A 24033-nucleotide genomic window follows, 5' to 3' on the forward strand; every position below is an offset into this window, starting at 1 on the left:
TGGGCGGTTAAATGGCATGGAGTTTTTTCTCTTCCAAGACCATGCTGGCTGTTCATGCTGGGGACTTAGCAGTTAAAATTAGTTTCTTCCAAATGAAGCGCTGCCTTTGAACGGTCCTGCGTTTGCAGTAGACGTTGCTGGCTCGTGCAAACCAGAGGAATTGCTCTGTGGTGCGTTTTCAGGTCTCCTGGTGCCCCCCTTGTGGGGAGCCGCCAGACCTCCTCCACGATGGGCCCTCTGTCCTTTTGCAGCCCTACCTGGCTCTCTCCCGGGTGTCCTGACCCCGCGTAACTCCCCACACACCCCGCCCCGTCTCACAGCCAGAGCGCTGGCCTGCTTGGAGTCCCTGGTTGAGTTTTGGAAAGAAAACAGCCTGATGAGCTGATAGCTCTCTGCACTCAGCCCAGAACGAAGGGATGGGCTGAATTCCCTCAGGGCTTTTGAATTTTAGAGGAGGTTTTTCCCATTTCAGGACCTGCACCTGGTCAGACCCCGCTTCCTGTAGGCCCGAGTGGGCCTGGCAGTTCGCCATTGTCCCGGGAAAGGCGGCATGCTTATTGATCAGAAGGGGAAAATCCGTTAGAATAAGGAGAGGGTCACGACATCCTCAATGTTGATGGAAAAGAAGAGGCATTTGTGAAGAACGCACACTGCCCGGAACCAGGCGAGCGTTCTCGTGTAGAGCCAGGCGTGCTCTTCCCTGGTGACAGGATCCGGCTCCTTCCCACTGAAAAGACAATCCAATTTAGGTTTAAGTTGGGAAACAAACCTTGCTGAGCAAACAGGGGGCTCATAACTATCATGGCAGCAGTAGTACAAGTTCTAGAAAAACAACAACACTCCCTGATGTGTTAAATGCCGGGGACCCACTTTGAGATCCAGTCTCACCCCTTTTTGTCTCTTTTTAAGCCCTTGTTTCTTCAGGCAAGGCCTGGTTTAAAATTGACACCAGCCTGCTTTTTCAGACTTTGAACTGTGCACGGGTAGGCCTTTACCATCCTGTGGTGCTAGGTGTGTGGTTTTTAAAGGATGTAAATGTGACTTTTACAAAAACAAAGCTGTGTTCTTGTTATTAAAATTAAAAGAAAAAGATGACCTAATCAAACATGTTGCAGGGGGGCGGGGCTCTGTGAGCAGACTGTGTAAAGGTTATTTGGTCCTCATCGGCCAGCTGGTTCCCACGTGGGAGCCGGGTCTTGCCGTGGCTGTGGGGTGTCAGCCGTGCACGTGCTGTGGAGCCCCTTGCAGCCCACTTCTTCCCTCCCGAACCCCCCAGATCGGAAGCTGCACCAGTCAGATGGGTCAGATAGCCATCGTCTCCTTTCAAAACTCCAGCCCCAAGGTCATCGAGTGCTTCAACGTGGAGTCCCGCGTCCTGTGCATGGTGTACGTGCCCGCAGAGGACAGGCCCCGGGAGCCCGAGAGCACGGGGGGCCGAGTGCTGGGCATCCCCACCGTCTGCCTGGGGACGGAGGAGGGGAGGTGAGCGTCGCACACGGGCCCCTCGGCTTTGCCAGCCGCGAGGCGGCGGAGTCCGCCGGCCCCTCCCTGACCCCCCTCTGTTGGGACGCGGGTGGAGACTGTTGGGTCCAGGACTTTGAAGGAGCCAGTGACTGAGGAAGTCACCCTAGGAAACCCAGGGGGGCAGCAGCTCCTTGCGGGGAAAGTTCTAGTTCTTCCTGCCCTTCGCCGTGGACACGCTTCATCCTTGTTCATGCTTTAAAGTGCACGTCACTCTTACGCTTTGCAACGAGACAGCCTTGTTCTGTGTTCTTCTCACACGGAACATGGTCAGAGTATAAAGGAGAGTTACGATGATTTTCCTGATGTGAAGTTCCTAGATCTACAGGAAGAACTAAGGTGTTTGTTTGTTTAATACCGCAGAACTTCTCTTTTAAAAGAAAAAAGAGGGAGATCAAAGTGGTAGCAGTCTTTACAACACGGCCAAGTGGGACGTTTCTGGAAGGAGTGGCAGGATGCGGGGGATGGACAGGAAGGTCGAACGTGGTTCTGCTCGGCGGGCTTGCACTTCCCGTGAGCAAACGTACCCACGAGCTGCCCTTTCTCTTTTCCAGCATTTCCATTTATAAAAGCAGCCAAGGCTCCAAGAAGGTGCGGCTCCAGCACTTCTTCACCCCCGAGAAATCCACGGTCATGAGCTTGGCCTGCACGCCCCAGAGCCTGTACGCCGGCCTGGTCAACGGGGCCGTGGCCATCTATGCCAGGGCGGACGGTGAGCGGGACACAGACGCGTCTGCAGGGCGGCAGGGGCCACGGCCGCGCCTGGGGTGGGCCGAGGGAGTGTCACCCTGCACCGGGCCTCGCAGAATGCGAGGCTCATCGGCGTTTTTCACCCCTCGTCCTGAGGCACCTGTGACTCGCTCGGTCCTTAAAGGAGTGTGTGAGATAGACAGCCACCCGCCATCGTTGCACAGTCAGTCCTCCTGCTGGCTTCTCCGTGTTCCTCAAAGGGATGCGTTCAGTGCAGGCCTTTATCCTGCCCTTGCTCAAGGCCCTCGGGGCTTCTCTTTGGGGTGGAGTGAGGTGCATGCCCCTTCGGTGTGGTGTGGCTGTCACCAGGCTGGGGGCCCAGTGTCACCGTCACCACAGGGAGAATCTGATTGTCAGCCTGGTTCGGGAGACCCTGGGCTGATCCCCTGTGGCCACAGGTTCGAGCAGTCCTACTTCTCACACCCTGAGGGGTTGGACCATAAACAGACCATAAAACTAGGGCTTAGGCCAGCTTGGGGGGCGACTGGGGGGCTCAGGAGCCCTGGGAGGAGCGCCTGCAGGCATTGGGGTCCAGGCTCTTTGGAGGACGGCAGTCAGGCGAGCCCTGGAGGATGAGCGTCCATCCCAGGAGTCCTGAGGCTGGAGCCACTGCAGGTCCCTGGGACGCGAGGGGCTGGAAGGGCAGGAGCCGTTCCTTCTGAAGGCGGATTCCGGGGGTGGGGGTGGGTGTCAGGATCAGGGGCACCTCGGGGGGCATGATTACTCTGCGAGGACGCGTTGTTTCTCTCCTGCTGGATGGGATTTGTGTTTAAATACACGTTTATTTAGAACCATGTGAGTGTTTATCGTGGGATTCTGTTTCTCTTCTCTGCGACCTTTATCTGGCCTTGGTAGCACGGCTTTGCTCATTCAAGTTGTTTTTTCCACTGATCCGGTAGAGATTAAATTTCATGGGAATTATTAACAAGTTGAAATTTTGAAATTACTATAATATGTCTGGTCTAGCAGGCCTCCCAACTTGATTTGGAGTGTCTGTGTCCATTTCTTCCAGTGTTACGAATTTATTTAGGCTTTATTTTGATTTATTTAATTGGGGAGGGGGGTATTTGAACCTTTTTTCCCAGCTTTATTGAGCTGTAACTGACATATAACATTGTGTAGGTTTAAGGTGTACAGTGTCTTGATTTGAGGCATATCGCAAAATGATCACCGCCGTCTGCCAGCTCACACCTCCATCACGTCACATACTTACCGTTGCTTTTCTGTGGTGAGAACATTTAAGATCTAGTCTCTTAACAACTTTTAAGTGTACCATACAGTGTTGTTAACTGTAATCGTAATGCTGTGCACTAGATCCTCAGAGCTTATTCATCTTATGACTGAAGTTTGAACCCTTTGCCAACATCTCCCATTTTCCCACCCACAGCCCCTGTCAACCACCCTTCTACTCTCTGTTTCTATGAGTTTGGCTTTCTTAGATCCCACATAAAAGTGAGATCATACGGTATTTGTCTTTCTCTGTCTGACTCATTTCAGTTAGCATAATGCCCTCGAGTTCCATCGTGTTGTCACGAATGGCAAGATTTCATTCTTTTTTATGGCTGAGTAATATTCCATCGTATGTAGGTACCACATCTTCTTTATCCGTTCATCTGTTAATAGACACTTAGGTTGCTTCCAGGTCTTGGCTGCTGTAAATAGTACTGCATTGAACATTGGGGTGCAAGTGTCATTTCAAATTAGTGTTTTCGTTTTGTTCGGTTATATACCAAGGACTAGAATTGCTGGATCGTACGGCAGTTCTATTTTTAGTTTTTTGAGGAACCTCTGTACTGTTTTCCACAGTGGCTGCACCAATTTATTACATTCCCACCGAGAGTGCACAAGGGTTGTCACTTCCTCACATCCTCACCAATACTTGTATTTTTTTGTATTTTTGATGATGGCCGTTCTGACAGGTGCGAGGTGACATCTCATGGTGGTTTTGATTTGCATTTCCCTGATGATGAGTGATGTTGAGCACCTTTTCATGTACCTGTTGCCCATCTGTATTTCTTCTTTGGAGAAATGTCTGTTTGAGAAACTGAATTTGAATGAAATTGAAAGAAATATCTTCTTTTAAGATGGATCCTGGAATTCCGAACCTCAAACAGTGATAAAATTAGGCGTCCTCCCAGTTCGAAGTCTGCTAATGATGGAAGACACACTGTGGGCGGCGTCTGGAGGTCAAGTGTCTGTAATCAGCGTGGAGACTCACGCCGTGGAGGTAAGTCATTTTAAGTGGCTACACAGTGCGGGAAGACGCACTTCAGAACCAGTGCGACTAACTTCCCAGGCTGATGTCGAGGATCGCCCCTCGCGGGTAGAAAGGTCAGGCAGTGTCCTGCCTGCGGCTCTGTGCAGAAAGAAAATCCCTCCTAGTGTGGCTTAGAAGGAAGGATTAACTCGAAAGTCCCACAGCCCTTGTCTAGCCACATCCGTGGACTGATTGTCTGTTATTTACCTTTAATACAGACGTTACTTTAAAAGGTGTATTCGGTATGAACATACTAGTAAGTGTTCAAGGACATGTGGAAAATTAGTGTTTGATTGAAGAGGCGTTTCAAGTCAGTGTGATAAATGGATTATTCAGTAGAGATCATAGTCATTGGGAGAAACCAGACTGCGTCTCAGGCCCCAGCTGTTCACCATTGGCGGCATTCTGGAGCGAGGGATGTTAGAATTACAAACAAAGCCACAGACTGACAAGGTACAAACAGTAGGATGGTTCCGTGACTTGGCAGTGGGGGGAACTTTCCAGATACGTCGTATACCTAGAAGTTGCCACGGTAAAGAATATGATAAATTTGGTGAAGTTTTAGAACTTTTTTTTTTTTAACATCTACTGTGTGTTGTTTGTATCAAAACTCTCGTAAATGAAAACTGATAAAATATTTGCTGCACCTGCCGCCAAGTGTTAGTGTTCTTATAGAAAGAGGATTCTTGCTAAGTTAAAGAGAAGAAACCAAGCTAATAGAAAACGTTCAAAGGACATGAACAGGCAGCTCACAGAAGAAATACAAGTAGGCGACGTACTCACAATACACACACACAGATAGTGTACTCACACGTGGGCGTACGTAAACATGTAGCCATACACGTGTGTGTGCGTGTGTACATATATACACATGTATGTGTGTGTGTACATATATACACATGGAGATGAATTTCACTTCTCATTGGACCTCTTGAATGTTTTAGCCACGTTACTAAAACATGCGATACACGTGTAATGTGTTTAGCCATGTTACTCCTTTTATTGTTAAAGATGAGACAGACCTACTTATTTCCTCCCTGTTCATCACCGTCTGTCTGTTCGCTCCGCTCTGCCGTAAGGAAACTCCTATAACACGGGTGCTTTTGCAGCCAGTGAACTACCTCACAAGTGAAAATCTCACAACCCTCACAAGGAAGGTAGTGGGAAGGGAAGTGTGTTCAGGTGAGGGTTGCGGGGGGGTGGGCCCACCTCTCTGTGGATCCGGGGCCTCTTCAGATGCTGCCCCGAATCCCTGTGGGCGGCTTGGGGAGCAGGTCCACGCCCAGGAGCCGAGGTGCTGCGGCCAGGAGCTCGGTCCTGCATGGACTCTAGGCTGGCACTCTTGCTGTTAGACCGCAAACTGTTCTTCCACCTGTGTTGTTTCCGATGTGAGCTCCCCAGGGGCCCGCAGGACGGAGCCTCCTCAAGTGACGGGGTCAGCCGGTCAGCCGGCCGGCCATAGAGGAGATGGGGCTGATGTCCAGAATAGGAGGCAGGAGACAAACCTGTGAAATTGCTTTTGCTCGTTTTTTTGTTTTTTTTTTTCCCCCACTGCACCGCGTGGCTTCTGGGATCTTAGTTCCCTGACCAGGGATTGAACCCAGGGCCTTGGCAGTGAGAGCGCAGTCCTAACCACTGGACCGCCAGGGAAGTCTCTGCCCAGTATTTTTATGGTAACTTCTTGTTTCTACTTCTCTCCACCTGCTCCTTTTTACTTCACATGCCTCAGAGTAATAAGAAGCCCTCAGTGGGGTGTGGAGAGGTCATTAACCGCGGCCCCTGTGCAGGGCACTTTATAGACGCTGTAACCACTGCTGGGCTGTATTCCACTGCCTTGTACACCATCAGTGTCGCACCTTATCGGTGACGTAGTGAGGGTCAGAGTCCAGATCCTAACTCAACCGTGCACTGCACGGTGGTCGCAGGTGAGCCGCTTACCTGAGCCTCAGGCTCTGATCCACAAGCTGGCGATCAACCAACTTCCTCATCAAAATGAGAGGTAATATTGCCAGCAAAGAGCACCCCAGTAGTGGTTGCTGTTTATTACTAGAATAAATTATTATTAGAGTAAATATACAAGAGCCAGAAATAGCATTCTGTTAGCTGTATTTCAGTTTCTTTTCACAGAGAAGGAATAATAACGTAACAATCTTTCTTTAGAACATCTCTCCAAAACCAATACGTTAATTTTGCCATAAATTCGTACCGAAAGCCGGAATGATGGTTTGTATAGCTGCCGCCAAGGCGATTCCAGACTAACGTAACGTTATGACCTTATTATCATTAAAGGGTTATTTCCACATGCTCCAAAGGATGTGTATGCTGTAAATCTTGAAGGCTCAGAAGTAACATATTTGGATTTAAATAAAAGCCTCCTTTCTGTGCATTTTTAGTACCAAAATGAGTAAATGTGTTTATAGAGAGAGAAGCAAAATCTACTCTGTTATTAAAAAGACGTAATTTATCCAGTAGTTCCGCCGGGCAGGGAAACCACAGTTGGGGTACCGGTGCAGCTCTGCAGGCTTGAAACCGCAATGCGTCTGCAGCCTCTTTGGTTGGGGTGAGGGCAGCTGCTACAGGGAAGCTCCCTGAATGTGCCCTGTCTGTAGGGCCAGCGACATGGGGCCACGAGGCTGCACTCGCTCTGCGGTGGGCTGAGCAGGATGTGAGTTCTGATGTCCAGGGGCATGAACGTTCTCGCGGTGGCCTCTGCACGGCAGTGGCTGGCACAGTTGCAGCGGGGACAGCGGGGCTGCAGTGCCAGCTCGGCGTTCTGATGGGGCAGCGCCGAGCACCTCACCCAGAGGTGCCGAGCCAGGCGGGCTGTGCGCGCCCAGCGCGGCAGCAATAAAACTCCCCGCCTTCCCGCCAGGTCAGGGGAAGCAGACGGGGAAGCATAAGCGTTAAATGCACGTAATGAAGCTGCAGTCATTGCACCTGGATCTGGGGTGGGGGGGCGCCTTCTTTCTTCCTTCCCAGCTACGTAGGGCCTTCTTCACGGGGTTTACTTCATGCCCTTTAAGAAAATGTTGAGCTTTAGGAACACGGACGCAGCTCTGAAAGCAACCTGACGTTGAAGAGCGGGAGGTTTGTTGAGGATACGGCGGGTGCTGACCTCACAGCTTTGTTTCTCGGAGCCCCGATTTCACAGGTAGTTTCGGTTTAATTACTGGAGCTGTTTAAAGTAAGACCTGTCCTTCCTTACTTTCGATTTTCTGCAATGTGCAGTGTTCCTGACTCAGGACAGACAGACAGAAGGACAGGAGAAGAAGAAAAAGCTTTCCTTCCAACCCTACCCCCGACGTTGAAGACAAAAATAGAATGAAAGAATGAAATGGATACGATACTAAAGGTGACCTAGTAGCAGAGCGTTTTCTGAGTTGATGCGTGTTTTTCCTGATGAGATAAATTCCCGTCATCGTATAGAAAGACACAAATGCAGGGCACAGAGGCGACAGACCCAAGCTGGTAGGCAGACCGGTTCTTGAACACCTACTGCCGGTCCCGGCCCTGCTACCCTACCCTGCAGAGACCTTCAGATCCGCATGATTTCAAGGTGGCAGGAGACTCCGACACCCTGTTGCCCAAAGTTCCTGTTTTCACACAGAAGACCAAGCCTCTGAGAAGGTGGGAGACAATGGCCAGCATCCCAGAGATAAATTATTGTTCACATCACCCATCATCCAGCACAAACGTGTCACGCATTTAAGAAGTACAGTGCTGTACCAAAGCCCAGGAAGAACTCACAGGCCAGGTGCCGTGCCAGAACAGGTGAGGGCAACACCAGCTACCTGGCCCCTGGGGGCAGGTCTGGGGTCAGGACTGGCTACAGCACCTGCAGGGCCCCACGTCCAACGTCAGTTAGCCCGGACTCCGAGATGCCAGCAGCCCGAGCATCACGCCAGGTGCGGAGCCCTCTGAGCCTGAGACCCCGCGAGGGTCACAGGCCCGTAAAGCCGCCCTGTCCGGGGAGAGGAGGACTTCAGAGGGCGGCAAAAACGCACGACATCTCAGAGGAGGAGTGCTGTGTGTCAGGACATGAGAAGGCAGTTCCTGGAGGACCTTTGCCCAGAAACAGGGTGAGTCCGCGCGTGGGGACGTGGGGTTGGCGCAGGTGTGGTCAGAGGGCACCTGGTCCCTCGCACGCAGGAGCGTGCGGTCCCCGGCCTCGGTTCCTGGGGTTTCAGCCTCTGTTGCCGTGAGCGCCCACGGGGCCTGTCTGGGCAGCTCTGGTGAGGCCGAGGCCGTGACCGTGAGGGCAGCCGCACTTGGCTTGGTTCCCGGGGCAGATCGACGCGTGACGTCCTGAGCCCCGCCACGCTGTGCGCGATGGGGGCCGTGTGGGGATTTAACCAAGGGACAGACGCCAGGAAATCTGTCTTCTCCGAGGACTTTTTTTTGCAAGGAGTTGAAAGGGGGGTGAGATTGGGGACTGAAGACTCACTGAGAAGGTTGCTCCAGAGCTCTGTCGGGAGAATTCCACTCCCCGTGGGTGGAGGACAGAGAGGGAGAATCTGAGGTAGGTTTTGCAGAACGAGGCACTTCTGTAAAGAAAAACAGCCAGTTGTGAGACGCCGAAGACCCGTGAGCAGACAGTGGTGGACCCGGGCAGCCGCTGCAGCGGTGGAGGTGGCCACGGGGCGGCCGGGAAGCAGCGTGCAGGACGCGTGGGACAAGATGGCCCGCAAGACAGAGGATGGGAGTGGGGCGGCCAAGGCAGTAACCGAACGGAGCCGCCGGACGGCAGGGACGGGGTGGGCCCCGACCAGCAGCGGCTCTGGGCTGCCTCCTCCCCGGGCTTGCTGAGTTCTTAGAAAGAAACGGGGGTTGAGGACCAGCAGACCGCGACTTTCTCTCTTCTTCCACGAGAAGTTTCAACAGTAACTGTGAAAGAGCCAGCAGCCGGGAGAGCGAGTACCTGAGCTCCTTTACGCTCAGGTAGCACAAGGACTTCTCAGCATCACGTGACGTTTTTCTTCCCTTTTTAACCTCTCTTTGGAAGCCGCCTTGCTCTGCCAGAGATGGCCTTCCGGGAGCAGTGAGTGCTTTGTCCTGAGCTGACCTGAAGGACCAGCTGGGCTTCTCCTCTTCAGAGACGCAGAGCTGTGAGGCCGAGACTCAGCGCATGTGGGGGGGGGGCGCTGCTTGCCCCGTTCCTCCCCGTCAGCCCCGCTCTGCTGCTGAAACCTTACTGCTCGGTGATACACACACAGGGCAGTGGGACGCGAAACAGTGCTACCGCTTCCTGCAGCCCTGGTCTCGGCAGTGGGCCTCCTCCGAGGGGATCTGTGCCGGTTCACAAAACAGCATGGAAGCTATCCCCTTGAAGCCTGCCGGAGAGGAAAGCCATGTCTGTTTCTGTGGTACAGGGCAGCCCAAGCCACCTCCACGGGCTGTCCGCAAAGTGAAAAGACGACCCACGGAACGGCAGAAAATACTTAAGAATCGTGTATCTGCCGAGAGTGCGTAACAAACAGCTTATATAACTTACAGCTCAACGATCAAAAGAAAAGTAGTCCAGTTCAGACACGGACCAAGGATCCGAACGGACATTTCTACAAAGAAGATACACAGTCGGCCACACAGGGAAGGGTGTGCACCATCCTTAGTCCTCAGGGAAATGCAAACCAAAGCCGCCATGAGACATCACGTCACGCCCACGAGGATGACAGCAATAGAAAAGGGACGTTAACAAGTGCCGAGAGGACGCGGAGAAGCCGAGAGCTGCACGCATCGCTGGTGGGGACGTGACATGGGGCAGCTGTCGGAAAACAGTCTGTCCTTCCTCAAAAAGTGAAACGTGGAGTTGTCGTGTGGCCCAGCGTTTCCAGTCATACGTGTTTACTCAGGAGGACTCACTCTGTAAGAACTCGGGGGTCCTTCCTAACCGCCGGCACCGGCTCGTCCCCACTGACGCGTGTTTAAATTAGACCTGTGATGATCGGGGTCGCTTTGTGGGAGGGTGCACACGTGCGCGGAGGGAGGTGTCTGTGGAGGTGAGCATAGCACGGGCGTCTCGGAGGAAACGGCGGCCCCCCGGCTTTGGCTGCAGGAGGGGCCGAGGGCCCGAGCCAGTTGTCCGCCCCGAGAGCAGGGTCCTCGTCTTCCCTCCCGGGAGGTGCGCAGGTACTCCGGAGGGAATGCGCAGCCCCGGGCAGGTGGTGATGGCAGGACTGGGCGCTCAGGCCGTCAGGGGCGTCTGCGAACTCCAGAATCACTGTCACGCCTGAGTCCCGGCTTCAGACGACCCCCAGGCCGCTCTTCAGCCCTGCCTGTCCAGCTGCAGTCTTCACTTAAAACAAGGTGTGGTGCCCTTGGACGGGCAGCCTCCCTTCCGACAAAATCAGAGACTCACGTGTCCCCCTCGGTCCAGCTCGGGAGTGCCGCGCAGCGTGGGTGCAGCGTGAGGGGCTGACCGGCGAGCCCTTTCCACGCGGGTAGGCGTGCGAGGATGGCGCCTTTGGCCCCCTCGGCCCATAGTGGGTTGTAAAGAGCATCCCGCACTGTTCTCAGTCCTTGAGGAAGGGGACAGAGGCATAAGCCTGTTTTTTTCCTAGGGGGTTTTAAGTTACCTCTTTTCAGGCTAGAGAGCTGTGCAGGATTGTGACCTGCTGTGGGCTAAGAGGACTTCTTTGAGGGTAGTGTTTCTTCTCACTGTGTCTCCAAGCTTCACCCCACCTGCCCCCCGCCAATCCCTGGTAGGCAGTGACCACAGCTGCCCAGCACCAGCCCGTCCACCATGGGGACAAGTTCCAAAAGTTCCCTCTCGGGGGCCCTGTGGGCAGGGTTGTCGGGATGGAGACCTGGGGCAGAGCACAGCCCGGAGGCTTGGGAAGGGCCTGGTCAAACGGAGAAGCAGCAGGTGGCCACCCGGGGACCGGACGGGGCTGGACACCGAGGGGACGCTGCGAGCTCGGCAGGGGCTTAGCCGCCCGTACAGGCCTCCTCGCAGGCAGACGTGGCCCTCGTTCCCGCTCAGGTTTGGGGGTGCTGATGGTCCACAGGCGTCCAGGGCGCTGCTCAGCACCTGCGGATCTGGGGTGACGGTGCCCTTGCTGTAGGTGGTTGAGGGCAGGTGAGATCCGGGGCGCCAGCTGGACACGCTGGCATGGTGGGGACGACAGCACCACCCGAGGCTTCACGCGCAGCCCAGAGGGCGGGTCCGTGATGGCGACGTGGGGTGCAGCTCCGTGCTGTACCCCCGACACCCCGCCATCGCCTTCTCCTTGGTCTCCACAGAGCCAGCTGGAGGCCCACCAGGAGGAGGGCATGGTGGTCTCACACATGGCCATTGCCGGCGTGGGCATCTGGCTCGCCTTCACCTCGGGGTCCACGCTCCGCCTCTTCCACACAGAGACGCTCAAACATCTCCAGGACGTCAACGTCGCCACCCCGGTCCACCACATGCTGCCAGGTGGGCCCTGGGGCGCTGGTGGGCGGTGCCACATCCCCCGGGGCCGGGGCTCGGGGCTGTCGGGTGACCCGCACTAAAGCGCCCTTCTTAGAGGTCAGAGCCGCCCATCGCAGACGGTTTAGTGCTGTTGGTAAAGCACTGGGGCGGGGGGCGGGGGCAAGGATCTGAGGTTGGAGGGCAGAGAAAAGGAGACTCTCTGGTGGGGGGCTCCACGGGGCTCCGCCAGCCCCACGCGGGCAGGGTGTTCCTGGCAGTGGGAGTCAAACCAGCCAAGGTGCAGGAGTGGGGTGTGGGGGCTGCATGTGGCTGGTGTGTGGCTAGTATGCACACCTGGGCTTGTTAGGTACGGGCGTGTGGCTAGTATGTACACACGTGAGCTTGTTAGGTACAGGCGTGTGGCTAGTATGTACACGGCTTGCTATGTACTGGCGTGTGGCTAGTATGTACACCTGGGCCTGTTATGTACTGGCGTGTGGCTAGTATGTACACCTGGGCTTGTTATGTACGGGCGTGTGGCTAGTATGTACACGCCTGGGCTTGTTATGCAGGGCATGTGGCTGGTGTATATAAGCATGTTGCAGATGTGTGTATGTATGTAACTCGTGTGTATATGCGTTGCTTGCTGTGTACAGGTGTGTGTGCCTGGTGTGTATTGGCCCACGTCTCCACGGGGCTTTTAAGGACCAGGCCCACGCCGCACGGCATTCCCCTCCTTTCCCACGTTGGCTGCGTCTCTTGGCTCCCGGTTGGAGAAGAGAAAGATCCGGTGTGCAGCACGTGGGCTGCCACCCACACCGCGTGAACAGACCTGTGCGGGAAGCCCTCCCAGGGTGCTCGAATCCCCGGTCCCTGTTGTACCAAAGCCCAGCGGTCACGTACCCGTGGCCACATAACCTGTTTGCACCTGGGCCACCGGCTGTACTTCATCGTGTTTTCTTTCCTTCTTTCCATCCCCCAGTTAACGACTCCCTTGTTTCTTATCCACCTGCGTGGCTTTCACTGTTCAGGTCAGGATCCGCCTGGGTTCCTGTGGAGCCAGGAGACCGTGTGGTCAGGTGGGGACACCTGGCGGCCCCACGTCCCCGGGCCCCTTGGCAGGTGTGCCCCCGCCTGCTGTCACCATCACCACACACAGTCCCTGCCCCCCCCTCGGGGCCCCCGCCGCCCTGGGCCTCCTATCCCTGTGCCAGGACTTAGGGCTCTTTCTCCCAAGCCCGAGCCCCACGCAGAAGGAGCCTTTGGGTGGCGTGTTCTCCCGCATCTGCCTGCTGTGCGCGAAATACCTCCAGGGTCACCAGTATCCGGGGATTCTGTGCTTTCTCTGCATCTCATGTTTTACTCCTAGGTTTGTAGCTGCTAGACCTGGCGGACGTGAGGAAGGTGGACAGTTAGAGCAGAAATCAGGGGCACTTAGAATGAGAGTCCTCTTGCTACGCCTGGGCAGTGGTTCTTGAATGTGGTCCTCAGAAAGGCGTCTGACGTTGGTCTGATTTTCTTGTATTTTTGGGAACAGGGAGGCCAGACACCCATGTCTCGTCTGTCCTTCTTTGAATCGCCTTACCCTTGGGCCAGTGTTTCACGGTGAGAAGTGTTTCATTGTGTCCTCTCTGACACTTGTCACCTTGTGTCAGTGCGTGTGTGCACCCTATGTGAGCCTGTGGAACGGCAGGTCCTTGGACCACCGTCATCCTGGACACGTGTGTAAACCTCATTCTAGAGTTGTGTTCGTGATGTTGCCCAAATGGGTTTTTTATGTATATATGGCAATAACGTGTAAACTGTCCTTTCGTGCTCTCACTGGAATATAAAATTCCAGTAGGTTCTAGAGATGAAGCCTTCCCAGGCCAAAAAGAACACAATTGGAAAAAAAAACTACTATACTCTACTGTAACTCGTGACTTTTTGTAGCAGAACTGAGAACCTATTTAGTTCCCTCGAGGTCTCAGCGTGCTTTCCCCTGTGGACTGGGACTCGTGTGCTGAGCTGCATCTTTCTGTCCGGTTTGGAGCTCTGTTCTGAGCACCATTAGTTCGAGCGCTTTGCCGTAAACCACATCATACTTGGCAGACACAGTGGATGACGGCGCCTGGGGTCAGCACACACATTTCGAGGGGCCGTCGGTCAACCTTCCCGGCCCCCAAGGTGGTTACAGCCCGTGGTTCAGAGGGCGGCATCTCCTCCGGGTCATGAGGCTGCGTGAGTCACGTCAGGATGCAGCTGTTTCCTCTTCGTCCAGAACAGTCAGGGGAGGGTATTTGGATGAAAAAGTGCTGAGACCCCCGCCCCCTGTCAGATTAGCCTTCCCAGGTCCCCGCTGAGTGAGCACGTTGCTTTCCAGGGGTGACGTAACCAAATAAAGTGGCACGATTTTCTATGTAATACAAAAGTCAGTGTAACTCTTCTAAGTACCATCAACCACATCATAAGGGAATTCAGCAACTTAAACTAGACTCAAGGTTATTTATGAGTTAGGGAACAGACCGAGGAGTGGATTTCATGTCCCCTGGGCTCTGGTGCCATCCTGTGCTAACCAGCAGCTGCTCAACCAGCAGTTTTGGTCCTGAGCTAACTAGCAGCTTCCTTAACCAGCAGTTGATCCCACACTAACCAGCGGCTCCTTAACCAGCAGTTGATCCTGCGCTAACCAACAGCTGCTCAACCAGCAGTTGGTCCTGAGCTAACCAGCAGCTTCCTTAACCAGCAGTTGATCCCGCGCTAACCAGCGGCTCCTTAAGCAGCAGTTGATCCCGCGCTAACCAGTGGCTCCTTAAGCAGCAGTTGATTCCGTGCTAACCAGCGGCTCCTTAACCAGCAGTTGATCCCACGCTAACCAGCAGTTCCTTAAGCAGCAACTGATCCCGCGCTAACCAGCGGCTCCTTAAGCAGCAGTTGATCCCGCGCTAACCAGCAGCTGCTCAATCAGCAGTTGGTCCTGAGCTAACTAGCAGCTTCTTTAACCAGCAGTTGATCCCGCGCTAACCAGCAGCTCCTGTACCAGCAGATGATCCTGAGCTAACTAGCAGCTTCCTTAACCAGCAGTTGATCCTGCGCTAACCAGCAGCTCTTTAACCAGCAGTTAATCCTGCGCTAACCTGCCCGCCTCCCTGGTCTCTGTCCCGGGTGGGAGCCAGGAGTGGGTTCCAATCATAGCCTTTCCAAGCACACTTGGAAGGCTGGCTGCTTCTCCTATTCTCTCCCCTGTTTGTGTGTTTCTCGCGAGCATTTGAATAAACCTGGCGGCCTCTCCTGTGTCCCCGTGTGAGAGGACAGCAGGGTTTCTGGAGAGCGTGCATCACACAGCGGCCAGCTCCCCTGCCCCTTCGTGTTGATAACTCACTTCCGGCCCATGCCAACTGCAGCCTTTGTCGGCATCTCTGCCCCGCCCCTCCCGCCTCGCCTCCCCCTTAGATGCTGAGTGGGTGGCCCCTCTGCCTGCAGCTTGGCCAGCTCAGAAGGCCACAGCTGGTGCTTCCACAAGGAGTAGCCTGGACACCTCTCAGCAGCTCTGTCTGCAGACCCTCCGGAATGGGAAAATCTCCACGTTCCCTAATTACCATTCAGTTAAACTTTCATATGTGAAATTAAAGATGAATCCTAGACTACTTTGAAAATGGAACAAACCATCATTCGCTGGAACTGACGGCTTTCAAACCAGTTAGAAAGAAAAACATCCCAGTTTTCCCTGCTTTCGCGTTTGTTATGATGAAGTGAAGGTCTGGGGGTGTCCTCCCAGGAGCACCTCCCAGAAGCCCCGGGGTTGTTTCCGTTGGTCTTTCCCACCGGCCATGTAGTTTTTCCCCTTCTCGTCATGTTTCGTAACCTTTCCCCACACGGTGACTTTTCCCCATCCCGACGCCACACAGGGCACCTTCTGTACCTTTGAATTGTTTTGTCCTTTCTCTTTAGAGAGATCCACTTCTGGAGAGAGTTTCTTTACAGAGACTAGAGAGTTTCCCAGATTTTCACTGCATATAACGTAACACAGATGTAAAAGCTGGAGACAGGATGAAAAGTCAGATGTTCCTAATATGCTATTTACAGGCAAAGAGGCGGGAAAATTCCTAAGGGGGATAGAAGGTCACTTTCAAAATGCATTTATGAATGAAAATAAGTAGTAAACTTTTATCCTTTGTAATTTGAAAGTAAGATCTTCTTAATGTTTTTATTAGTGGTTGGAAATATTTCACATATTTTACAAGGATCTGTTAATTCTCACTGTGGAGGTGGGCTGTTTGAAATTCCCTTTTCCTCATTAGTTTTCTTTAAAGCCAAGTGGTAGATTAAAAGTATTTCAGATGCTTCTTTAATAGTCCTAGGCCGATATTTTATTTTATTTTATTTTATTTTTTATTTTTTGCAGTACACGGGCCTCTCACTGTCGCGGCCTCTCCCGTTGCGGAGCACAGGCTCCGGACGTGCAGGCCCAGCGGCCATGGCTCACGGGCCCAGCCGCTCCGCGGCATGCGGGATCCTCCCAGACCAGGGCACGAACCCGTGTCCCCTGCATCGGCAGGCGGACTCCCAACCACTGCGCCACCAGGGAAGCCCGGCCGATATTTTAAAAATGATATATTCTCTGTGAAAGAAAATTTAACTCACAAATTCCTTTTTTGGAGAAGAATTAAAGGAAACTCAGTTTCCCAGACCAAAATATTTCAGGACGATCAAATAAATCACAAAACAGTTTATTCATACAAACAGTTTTTGCTTATATGCAGGACTTGGCTACCAAAATGAGGGTGTGGGTGGACTTAAATGATATAAAAACCCACAGCCAACCTCGGAACCGAGCCCTGAGACCACGTCATGAGAGTCTGCTTGTTTTTATTGTTGCCAGTACTTTCGTGTGTTAAAAAGGAAATTTATTCACATCTAGGACCACAGGACTATACCATTGCCCCAGTTTCTGTATTCCTTCCAGGAGGGTGGCTTCAGAAAGCGGCTGCAAAAGGGAAATAATAGCTCTGTCCCCTGTCCATCCCGTTGTCATGACATTCTCCACGTTGGTGTTGAGAAGTAAGATATCCAGATGGAATGTAACCTGCCGCCCCTGTGCACCAGGGTAGTGGCGGAGGCCGTACGTCACTGGAACAAAACAAAACACAGAGCAGTGAGCCAGTTCCAAAAGTCGCCTCCACCAAAGGTTCCCAGAGGGTTGGAGAGGAGGGTCTCCACTTTGCGGGTTTGCTTTCTGTCTCGAGCGTAGCTGTGGGGAATCTTTAGGTCACGTGGCTTCAAGTGAGGCTTCTGCTCTGGAAGGCACACCCGTGTGTCCTGGGACGTTCCCTGGTCCCTGGAGCTCCTCTCCGAAGGGCTGCCCCACGATGGGACCACCTGCCCCTGGATAGCAATCGTGAGCTGTGCCCAGAGCCGTGTTTCTAAACGGCTTCTGCAGTTCTCCCTGGCGTTTGGAAATGGCAGCTCCCGGCCCAGGTGTAGACAGACACGCAGGTCCCAGGCGTCTCTGAAGCCCCAGCTGCTTCCACGGGCACGCATTTGGATGAACTTAATACATTAGCTTTTCTTCAAAAAATATGCCTGTATTTAGACGTAAAACCAGATCTTTAGTTTTCGTAGCTGTTGTCTCGGTTTGGTTTCAGTGTTCTGTTGCCTAAATAATCATAAACTAACTTCAGTGGGCGTGGTGACCTGCCTTTGGCTTTGGTGTTGAGACCATTTGTTTTCATGCTTTTTATCTAAGATGAACTTAGGTCAAACACAGAGATACTGAAAATGACTCGTTTCCAGAGAGCAGAAGAACCCAGCTGTTTCGAAGCGCCCTCCATGCCTTCCTGGGAGCAGCCGCGTGACCCTTCTCTGCTCTCGAGCCTGAGCGCTGAGTAGAGACGCCAGGAGGGGCTTAAAGCCCCTGTCGAAGGTGGTGGTGCTGTGGGCAGGGTCAGGGCAGGGGTGCGGTGCTCGGGGCCCAGACTCAGTCCCTGAGACGAGTCACGGGGAGGCACGCACCTTTCCCTCCACTTCCTAACGTTATCAGGCTGACCCACCTCTCTGGGCCTCAGAGCCTCGACTGCAGAACAAAACAAAACAAGGCGGAGCGAACAACCAGAAGCTCCAAAGCCCTTGGACTCCAGCGTTGGGTGTCCGCGCCTCCCGGACTTTCCCACCGAGGCCGTGAGGGGTCTCCTTCCGACGGAGCCTTTGGGTGCTCGCTTGCGTCTCTCCCCTGTGATGCTGAGCGCGGGCTGCGCTGGGAGCCCGTCCTACCTGCGAGGTTCCCTCTTACCTGCCTAGGTGGGCGCTTGTGCACACGGGGCTGCCGTCTGACGTGCGTGTGTGTGCGTGTGTGTGCGTGTGTGTACGTGTGTGTGTGCAGCTCTGCCTGGAAGTGGGTGATTTACATGGACGGTTCAGGGCGGGAGTGTGTGATCAGCTCTGGAAGGGCCGCGCTAGCAGTGCTGAGAGCACCGTGCACGTGTCCTGAGGCCGTGGCCGTGCTCTGCCGGGGTGCAGCCAGGACGCCCCCCAGGTCTCTCTCTTGCTCGTCCGGCCGAAGGAGTCGTGGTGTGTGGCTAGGGCTCCAGTGACACCCGCTGGCCGGGAGGGCTCGGGGCTGCCCGGGGAGCATTCTGGCGGGTCTGTAGGGTTTCTGGGCAGTGCCCGGGGCCCCTGCCCCAGCGTGTGGGCTGCAGAGGCCAGACTGCGGGGCACAAGTCTCTCCTGTCCCCCAGGACACCAGCGGCTGTCTGTGACCAGCCTGCTCGTCTGCCACGGCCTGCTGATGGTTGGCACCAGCCTGGGCGTCGTGGTGGCCCTGCCCGTCCCTCGTCTGCAGGGGATCCCCAAGGTGACCGGTGAGTGCACCCCCCGAGTGCCTGCGTCTCCCGGGCCTCTGTCCTGTACTGTACTCTCGTCAAGCCCATGGGTCTGTGGTCAGCTGTGTCTTTGCTTAAACAGTGTAAATTACTTAGGTGGCTTTCTCTCTCCCTTCGTCCCTTCCTTTTTCCTTCCTTTCTTTCCTACTATAAAGACTATGTCTATTAATTTGAATCATCAGGTCATACTTTTGTCTTCCTGTTTCTGACGTCAGTGGTCCAGGGAGACCCTTATCCCCAGGCCGTGTTTTCACGTTACCTTTTTTGCCACCTGTTGGTTTTGATCATTCTGTACAGTTTTGCTCAGTGAAAATGGATGCTTTTTTATGTTTTGCAAAGAAAGAGGCCCAGCATCTGAGAAAGCTCAGTTGTGCTGTTTTGCAGTGTTGCGGGGAGCTCAAATGGGCACAGCCTTTTTGGAAAGCATTTTGGTGTTTAGGACTTGAAGATGCTTTTGTGTCAGGAGTCAGGGTTTCCAATTCAGGAAATTCTGTCTCGTGAAGCAGCCAACTCTAGGAATAAACCATGATGCAGAAAGAACAGGAAACAGCCTAAACATCCAAAATTAGGAGTAGGGAGACGCCTAAGACAGTGGTCGCGTTGCCATTTTAGAACGTAACACAGCCAGTGCAAATGATGTTTGCAGAGAGCTTGGAATGATACAGAGAAATGTTAATTCTGTGAGTTAAGTGAAACCAAGATCTTAAAATTTTATGTCGATTATGTAATAACTCTCAGAGAAAAAGATTTGTAGGAAACTCATTGAAATGTTAATAAAGATCTCTGTCTATAGTTTCTTCCTACTGTCAGCGCTGGAATATTTCACTCTGACCGCAGGCAGCCCTTCCTTCCCTCAACAAGCTCTCACGGGTCTACTGCAAATAGGTCTGCGCTTTAGATAAATTCCTATTTTGTCAATGATCCACCTGTTAGGATCACGGAATTCCAACTTGGTTTATTCATTTCTTAACTGCTGTCTTCGTTATGACCTGCCTGTGATACATGCAGAAGCTACGTGGTGACTACGGGCAGTTTGAGTGGTAAAGGCTCAGGAGTCAGAAGCTCTTCCCGTCACAGCTGGGGACGCTTCTCCCCGACAACCAAACATAGCCGTTCTCCTGCTGGGTCTCACGTCACCGTTCCATTGGTTTTTCTCCATAGTTTTGCTAACTTGTACCTTTTTTAAAAAAGAAGTCTTTAATTGTGCCATTTTCACAGTTTCTATCATCGTCTCGTCGTGTATGTATTCCTCTCCGACTGCTTTCTTTCCACGTTATTTCTGAGGCGCATCCTTGTTGGTCACGTGACCGTAGCTCATGCGTGTCACTGCTCTGTAGCGTGGCTTTGTTCCCCATGTGACGTACAGTGGGTATTTAGTTGTTTCCTGTTCTGTGTGTTACGTGCTATGCCTCTGTGGGGGTTCCTCTGGCCACTCCTTCTCATAGGGACTCGGGTTCCTCTGGCTGTGTGTCCGGGAGGGGACCACAGGTGTGTAGGAAACACTCACATTCAGGTTCACCCGGTGATGCTGGGATGTTCCCCTGGGCTGTCGCGTCAGATCGCACCTCCATGCCCGGTGTCTGGGCGTCCCCATCCCTTCACCCTCCCCCAGTACCCGCTGTTGGAGGAGTTCTTGACTTGTCCTTCAGCTCATGGAGGAAGTCACCTCGCCCAGCTGAGGAATCCTGTAACGTCCTCTGCTTCGGCCAGAGTGGGAGGGAGGTGCTAGGGCCCTGTTTCAGCCTCAAAGCATTTGGTGAAAAGGGCATCTACCCCCATTTCTGTCACCTCACCTGCGAGGCGCTTAAAAATGGACATCCGTTCCCGCCTGGCCCTTGGAGTCCCGCTGTTATGGGGGAGTCTGCATTTCGTAAAAAAGGCCTACAGGGAGCTTCTGGTGCTTCTTTTAAAATTGAACTCACATCACCCTTGAACTGAAGAGCCCCCATTTTAATCGATACATTAAGACTAACTTATTCTAAACCACAGAATCTTTTTAAAGTGAAAAATGGCAGGAAACTACTTATAGTTTAGGCATCTTATTCCTAGCATTGACATGTTTCAGGCATTTAAGTTTTGTTTTTGTTTTTGTGGCGGTACGCGGGCCTCTCACTGCCGTGGCCTCTCCCGTTGCGGAGCACAGGCTCCGGACGCGCAGGCTCAGCGGCCATGGCTTACGGGCCCAGCCGCTCCGCGGCATGTGGGATCTTCCCAGACCGGGGCACGAACCCGCGTCCCCTGCATCGGCAGGGGGACTCTCAACCACTGCGCCACCAGGGAAGCCCCAGGCATTTAAGTTTTTAAAACCAAGATTTAGGGAAACTTTTCCTAAATATATTATCTTAGAGCAGGCGAGAAGGCATTTATACAGAGAACAGGAAAATATCTACTTTATCCCTTTAAAAGTACCACGCAAGTACCAGAACTGAGATACCAATGACAAAAACCACAGTTGTATTTTAGACCATGGTTTTGAGAGCATTCTTGGACTTCACTAGAAATCCACGAGAACGTGGTCTGGAAGCTGTTTTCGCTCTGAGCTGTCGAGTACAGGGTTTTGCCGTGTGGACGGGGGGTGCCCGGGGCCCTGCCCGGCATGCGGAGCCCTGCTGAGCGCTGTGCCCTTTCAGGTCGAGGCCTGGTCTCCTACCATGCTCACAACGGGCCCGTCAAGTTCCTGGTCGTGGCCACAGCCGCCTCCAAGGCGGACAGAGACAAGCCCAGGGACAGCCCGCCCCCCGGTGCCGACCCCCAGGATGAAGACCAGAGGGACACGCTCCCCGGTGAGGGGCCCGGGCCCTGCCCAAGCCGCAGCGGCCCCGACGCCATCTGGCTGGGGGCTTCGCTGGGCTCCCTCGCCCAGGCCAGCGACGTCTCCTCCACGTCTGGGTCCCCGACGCCTTCCCAGGGCTCGGGTTCCCTGGGGCCCCGCTCAGAGGAGAGCTTCGTCCAGGACCCCCTGCGGCTCCCCTGCAGCTCCCCCGGCCGAGGGCGGCGGGCCAGGAAGGCCAAGGCCAGCTCCGTGCTGGTGGCCTGCGGGGGACAGGGCCACCGGCGGGTGAGCAGGAAGGCCAGGCAGCAGCGGCCGGAGGAGTTGGCCTCGTCCGTCATGGTCTGGCAGATCCCCCTGCTGAATGTGTGAGCCAGGGTCGAGATTCGGGTGTGGCCTTTCAGCCAAGTCACACACCCCGAGCGGTCCCGCCGCATCCGCGCCGGCTGGGCGTGAATCGCCAGCCGTCTCGGGGCCGAAAAGTGCAATATCGTCAAGGCGGCATCTCCGGCAGCCCCTCCCTCCACCCCAGGCAGGGGAGCCCCGTGTGAACGCGCATGAGGAAGGGGGGTGGACGCCGTGTTTGAGTGGGTGGGGGTCCCGGGAGGATGCTCCCCCTCTGACCCCTGTGGTCCTTAATAAACACGGGCCGCTGCAGACCTGTTCTCATAGCCTGTCACCTAGAGAACTCGCAGACTCAGAACTCACGGGGAAATACAGCATGTTCACTGGTGGAGGGGTTTATTAACAATTCTTAAAGTAATTGTACTTGATTCAGATTCACTACTTTTATTTATATTGTATATCTTTTAACTCCAGAATAGAATTTGTAACAATGAAGAAAGCCACGTAACACATACCAGGCCGGGTGGTGTTATGTGCTTTCTGAGTTGAACTGAGTTTTCCAAAGTGGTATAATGCGTGTACTGTATATTTTTAACAAAGTAGTATTTTTATATCGCATTTTTCTATTAAAAAAATTAACAAAGTTTTAGGCACTATGTTATCTGTAACGTTTCACAAATAACGTTTGCTTTGAACCAAAATCCTCAATGCCTGTCAACATTTAGACTCAAGCGTCAATACCAAAATACCCACGTTGGAGATGCGTGTGTTTTAGTGTCTCAGGAGACGTAGAAGGTGTCTTGGCCCATCCTTTCCTGCTGTGTTTGCATCTGTCGACCAGGAGCGCTTCTAGCTTTGAGTGCATGTCCTGAAGGATGCACGGTGCTGGTCAGGGTGGGCGCCGGTGCTGGCGGCGGACACAGGACACAGGAAAGGTGGCCCTTGGTCGGCAGACTGGCACTTAGGGCCCCTTCTGCGGGCGTCATGCCCGAGTGGTCCGTGAGTTCGCCGTGCTCCACGTGTAGTTATCTATCAATGTTCTACTTACTGGATGGTTAAGAAAAACAATGCAGGTCCACCCGAGATTAATGTCTCAGCACTTTACAGGTGACTAAAAATGCTAATTTTATGACTTTGCCAAATATTTTCCAAGGTGCATGTGTGCCCCCATGTGAAAGAAATATCTCCCCCAGCCTTCCTTAAACTATTAGCTGCTATCTTATTTCATGAATAAAGTCTTTTTATTTAAAAATACAATATCGTGAGTTGCCTTTTTTCCTGTGAAACGCAAAGGGGCAGTTAGGTTCGAGGGACGGCCAGGTGATCCTTTCCAATGTGGCATCCCCACGTGCTGGTTTGGGAGTTTACGTGTGGATTCCAGAGACGGGCACAATGTACGTGTCAAAGAGCGCTTTGAATCCCGTGTCGGTGCTGAGAAACTCTCTAGAGGCGCGTGTACTTGTCAGTTTTTATTTTGAGTGACGTCATGAGTTGAATTAGTTTAATATAAAATATGAAGAGGAGTGTCTAAAGTCAGCTCCATATCGTTCGCACTGATTAAAAATATACAGTTTCTCCGTGTTTTCAGTGTCCACATAAAACAGACGTACTTGGATATGCCTTTTACTTAAACCTTGATGCTCAAAGACTGTTTGGTCTTCATCAGTACCTCAAAAAACTCAACTTACAAGTACCACATTTTCTTATGGGATAAATAAGTAAACAATGAAAATAGTGCCAGCCGAGGTCTCCACTTACGTTGTACTATTGGTGACGTATTCAGGAAAGCCTTGCTGTCCCTCACGCCCATCTGTCACTTCACCAGGTTTTACTTTCCAGCTGTGTGGTGAAGCTTTCAATATCACTTGATTCTATTCCCATCTTTTAATTAAAGTGTGAGTAGTCACTCCGGGACCCGGCCCTGCCGAGAGGCCCTGGTTCCAGCGCGGGGGAGGGACGCCGTGCCTTTTGAACCTGCAGTGCTCACAGCAGGAGTCCGGACCCTGGAGCCCGGAGAGGAGGTTTCCTTCCAGACGGTCTCTTTCCGGTGACAGGACTCCGGGCCTGAACAGAGTTCATGCTGGTCTGGAGGACTCCCTGATAGTACGTGTAACTGCTTCTCTCTCCGACAAGCTGCGGGAAA

The 24033-nt window shown here is 53.3% G+C and overlaps 1 protein-coding gene across 5 annotated transcripts in view; it reads left to right on the forward strand.

Annotated features, from left to right (window-relative positions):
• ARHGEF10 (Rho guanine nucleotide exchange factor 10) overlaps window positions 1-23237 on the forward strand; it is an 88664-nt gene extending 65427 nt beyond the window's left edge. For 4 of the 5 annotated variants that reach the window (XM_079909424.1, XM_079909427.1, XM_079909425.1 and 1 more), the window contains 6 exons: window positions 1277-1482; window positions 2076-2233; window positions 4356-4498; window positions 11768-11942; window positions 18632-18754; window positions 21406-23237. In XM_079909424.1, coding sequence (XP_079765550.1) covers window positions 1277-1482; window positions 2076-2233; window positions 4356-4498; window positions 11768-11942; window positions 18632-18754; window positions 21406-21917 — 1317 coding nt within the window. In that variant the 3' untranslated portion in view covers window positions 21918-23237. Of the gene's footprint in view, window positions 1-1276; window positions 1483-2075; window positions 2234-4355; window positions 4499-7756; window positions 8404-11767; window positions 11943-18631; window positions 18755-21405 lie in introns of those variants that run through there. The other variant, XM_079909428.1, reaches the window with a different exon arrangement.
• Window positions 23238-24033: the final 796 nt, after the last annotated feature.

The sequence above is a fragment of the Stenella coeruleoalba genome (genome assembly GCF_951394435.1).
Source record: "Stenella coeruleoalba genome assembly, chromosome: 21".
In the NCBI taxonomy this organism is placed as follows: Eukaryota; Metazoa; Chordata; class Mammalia; order Artiodactyla; family Delphinidae; genus Stenella; species Stenella coeruleoalba.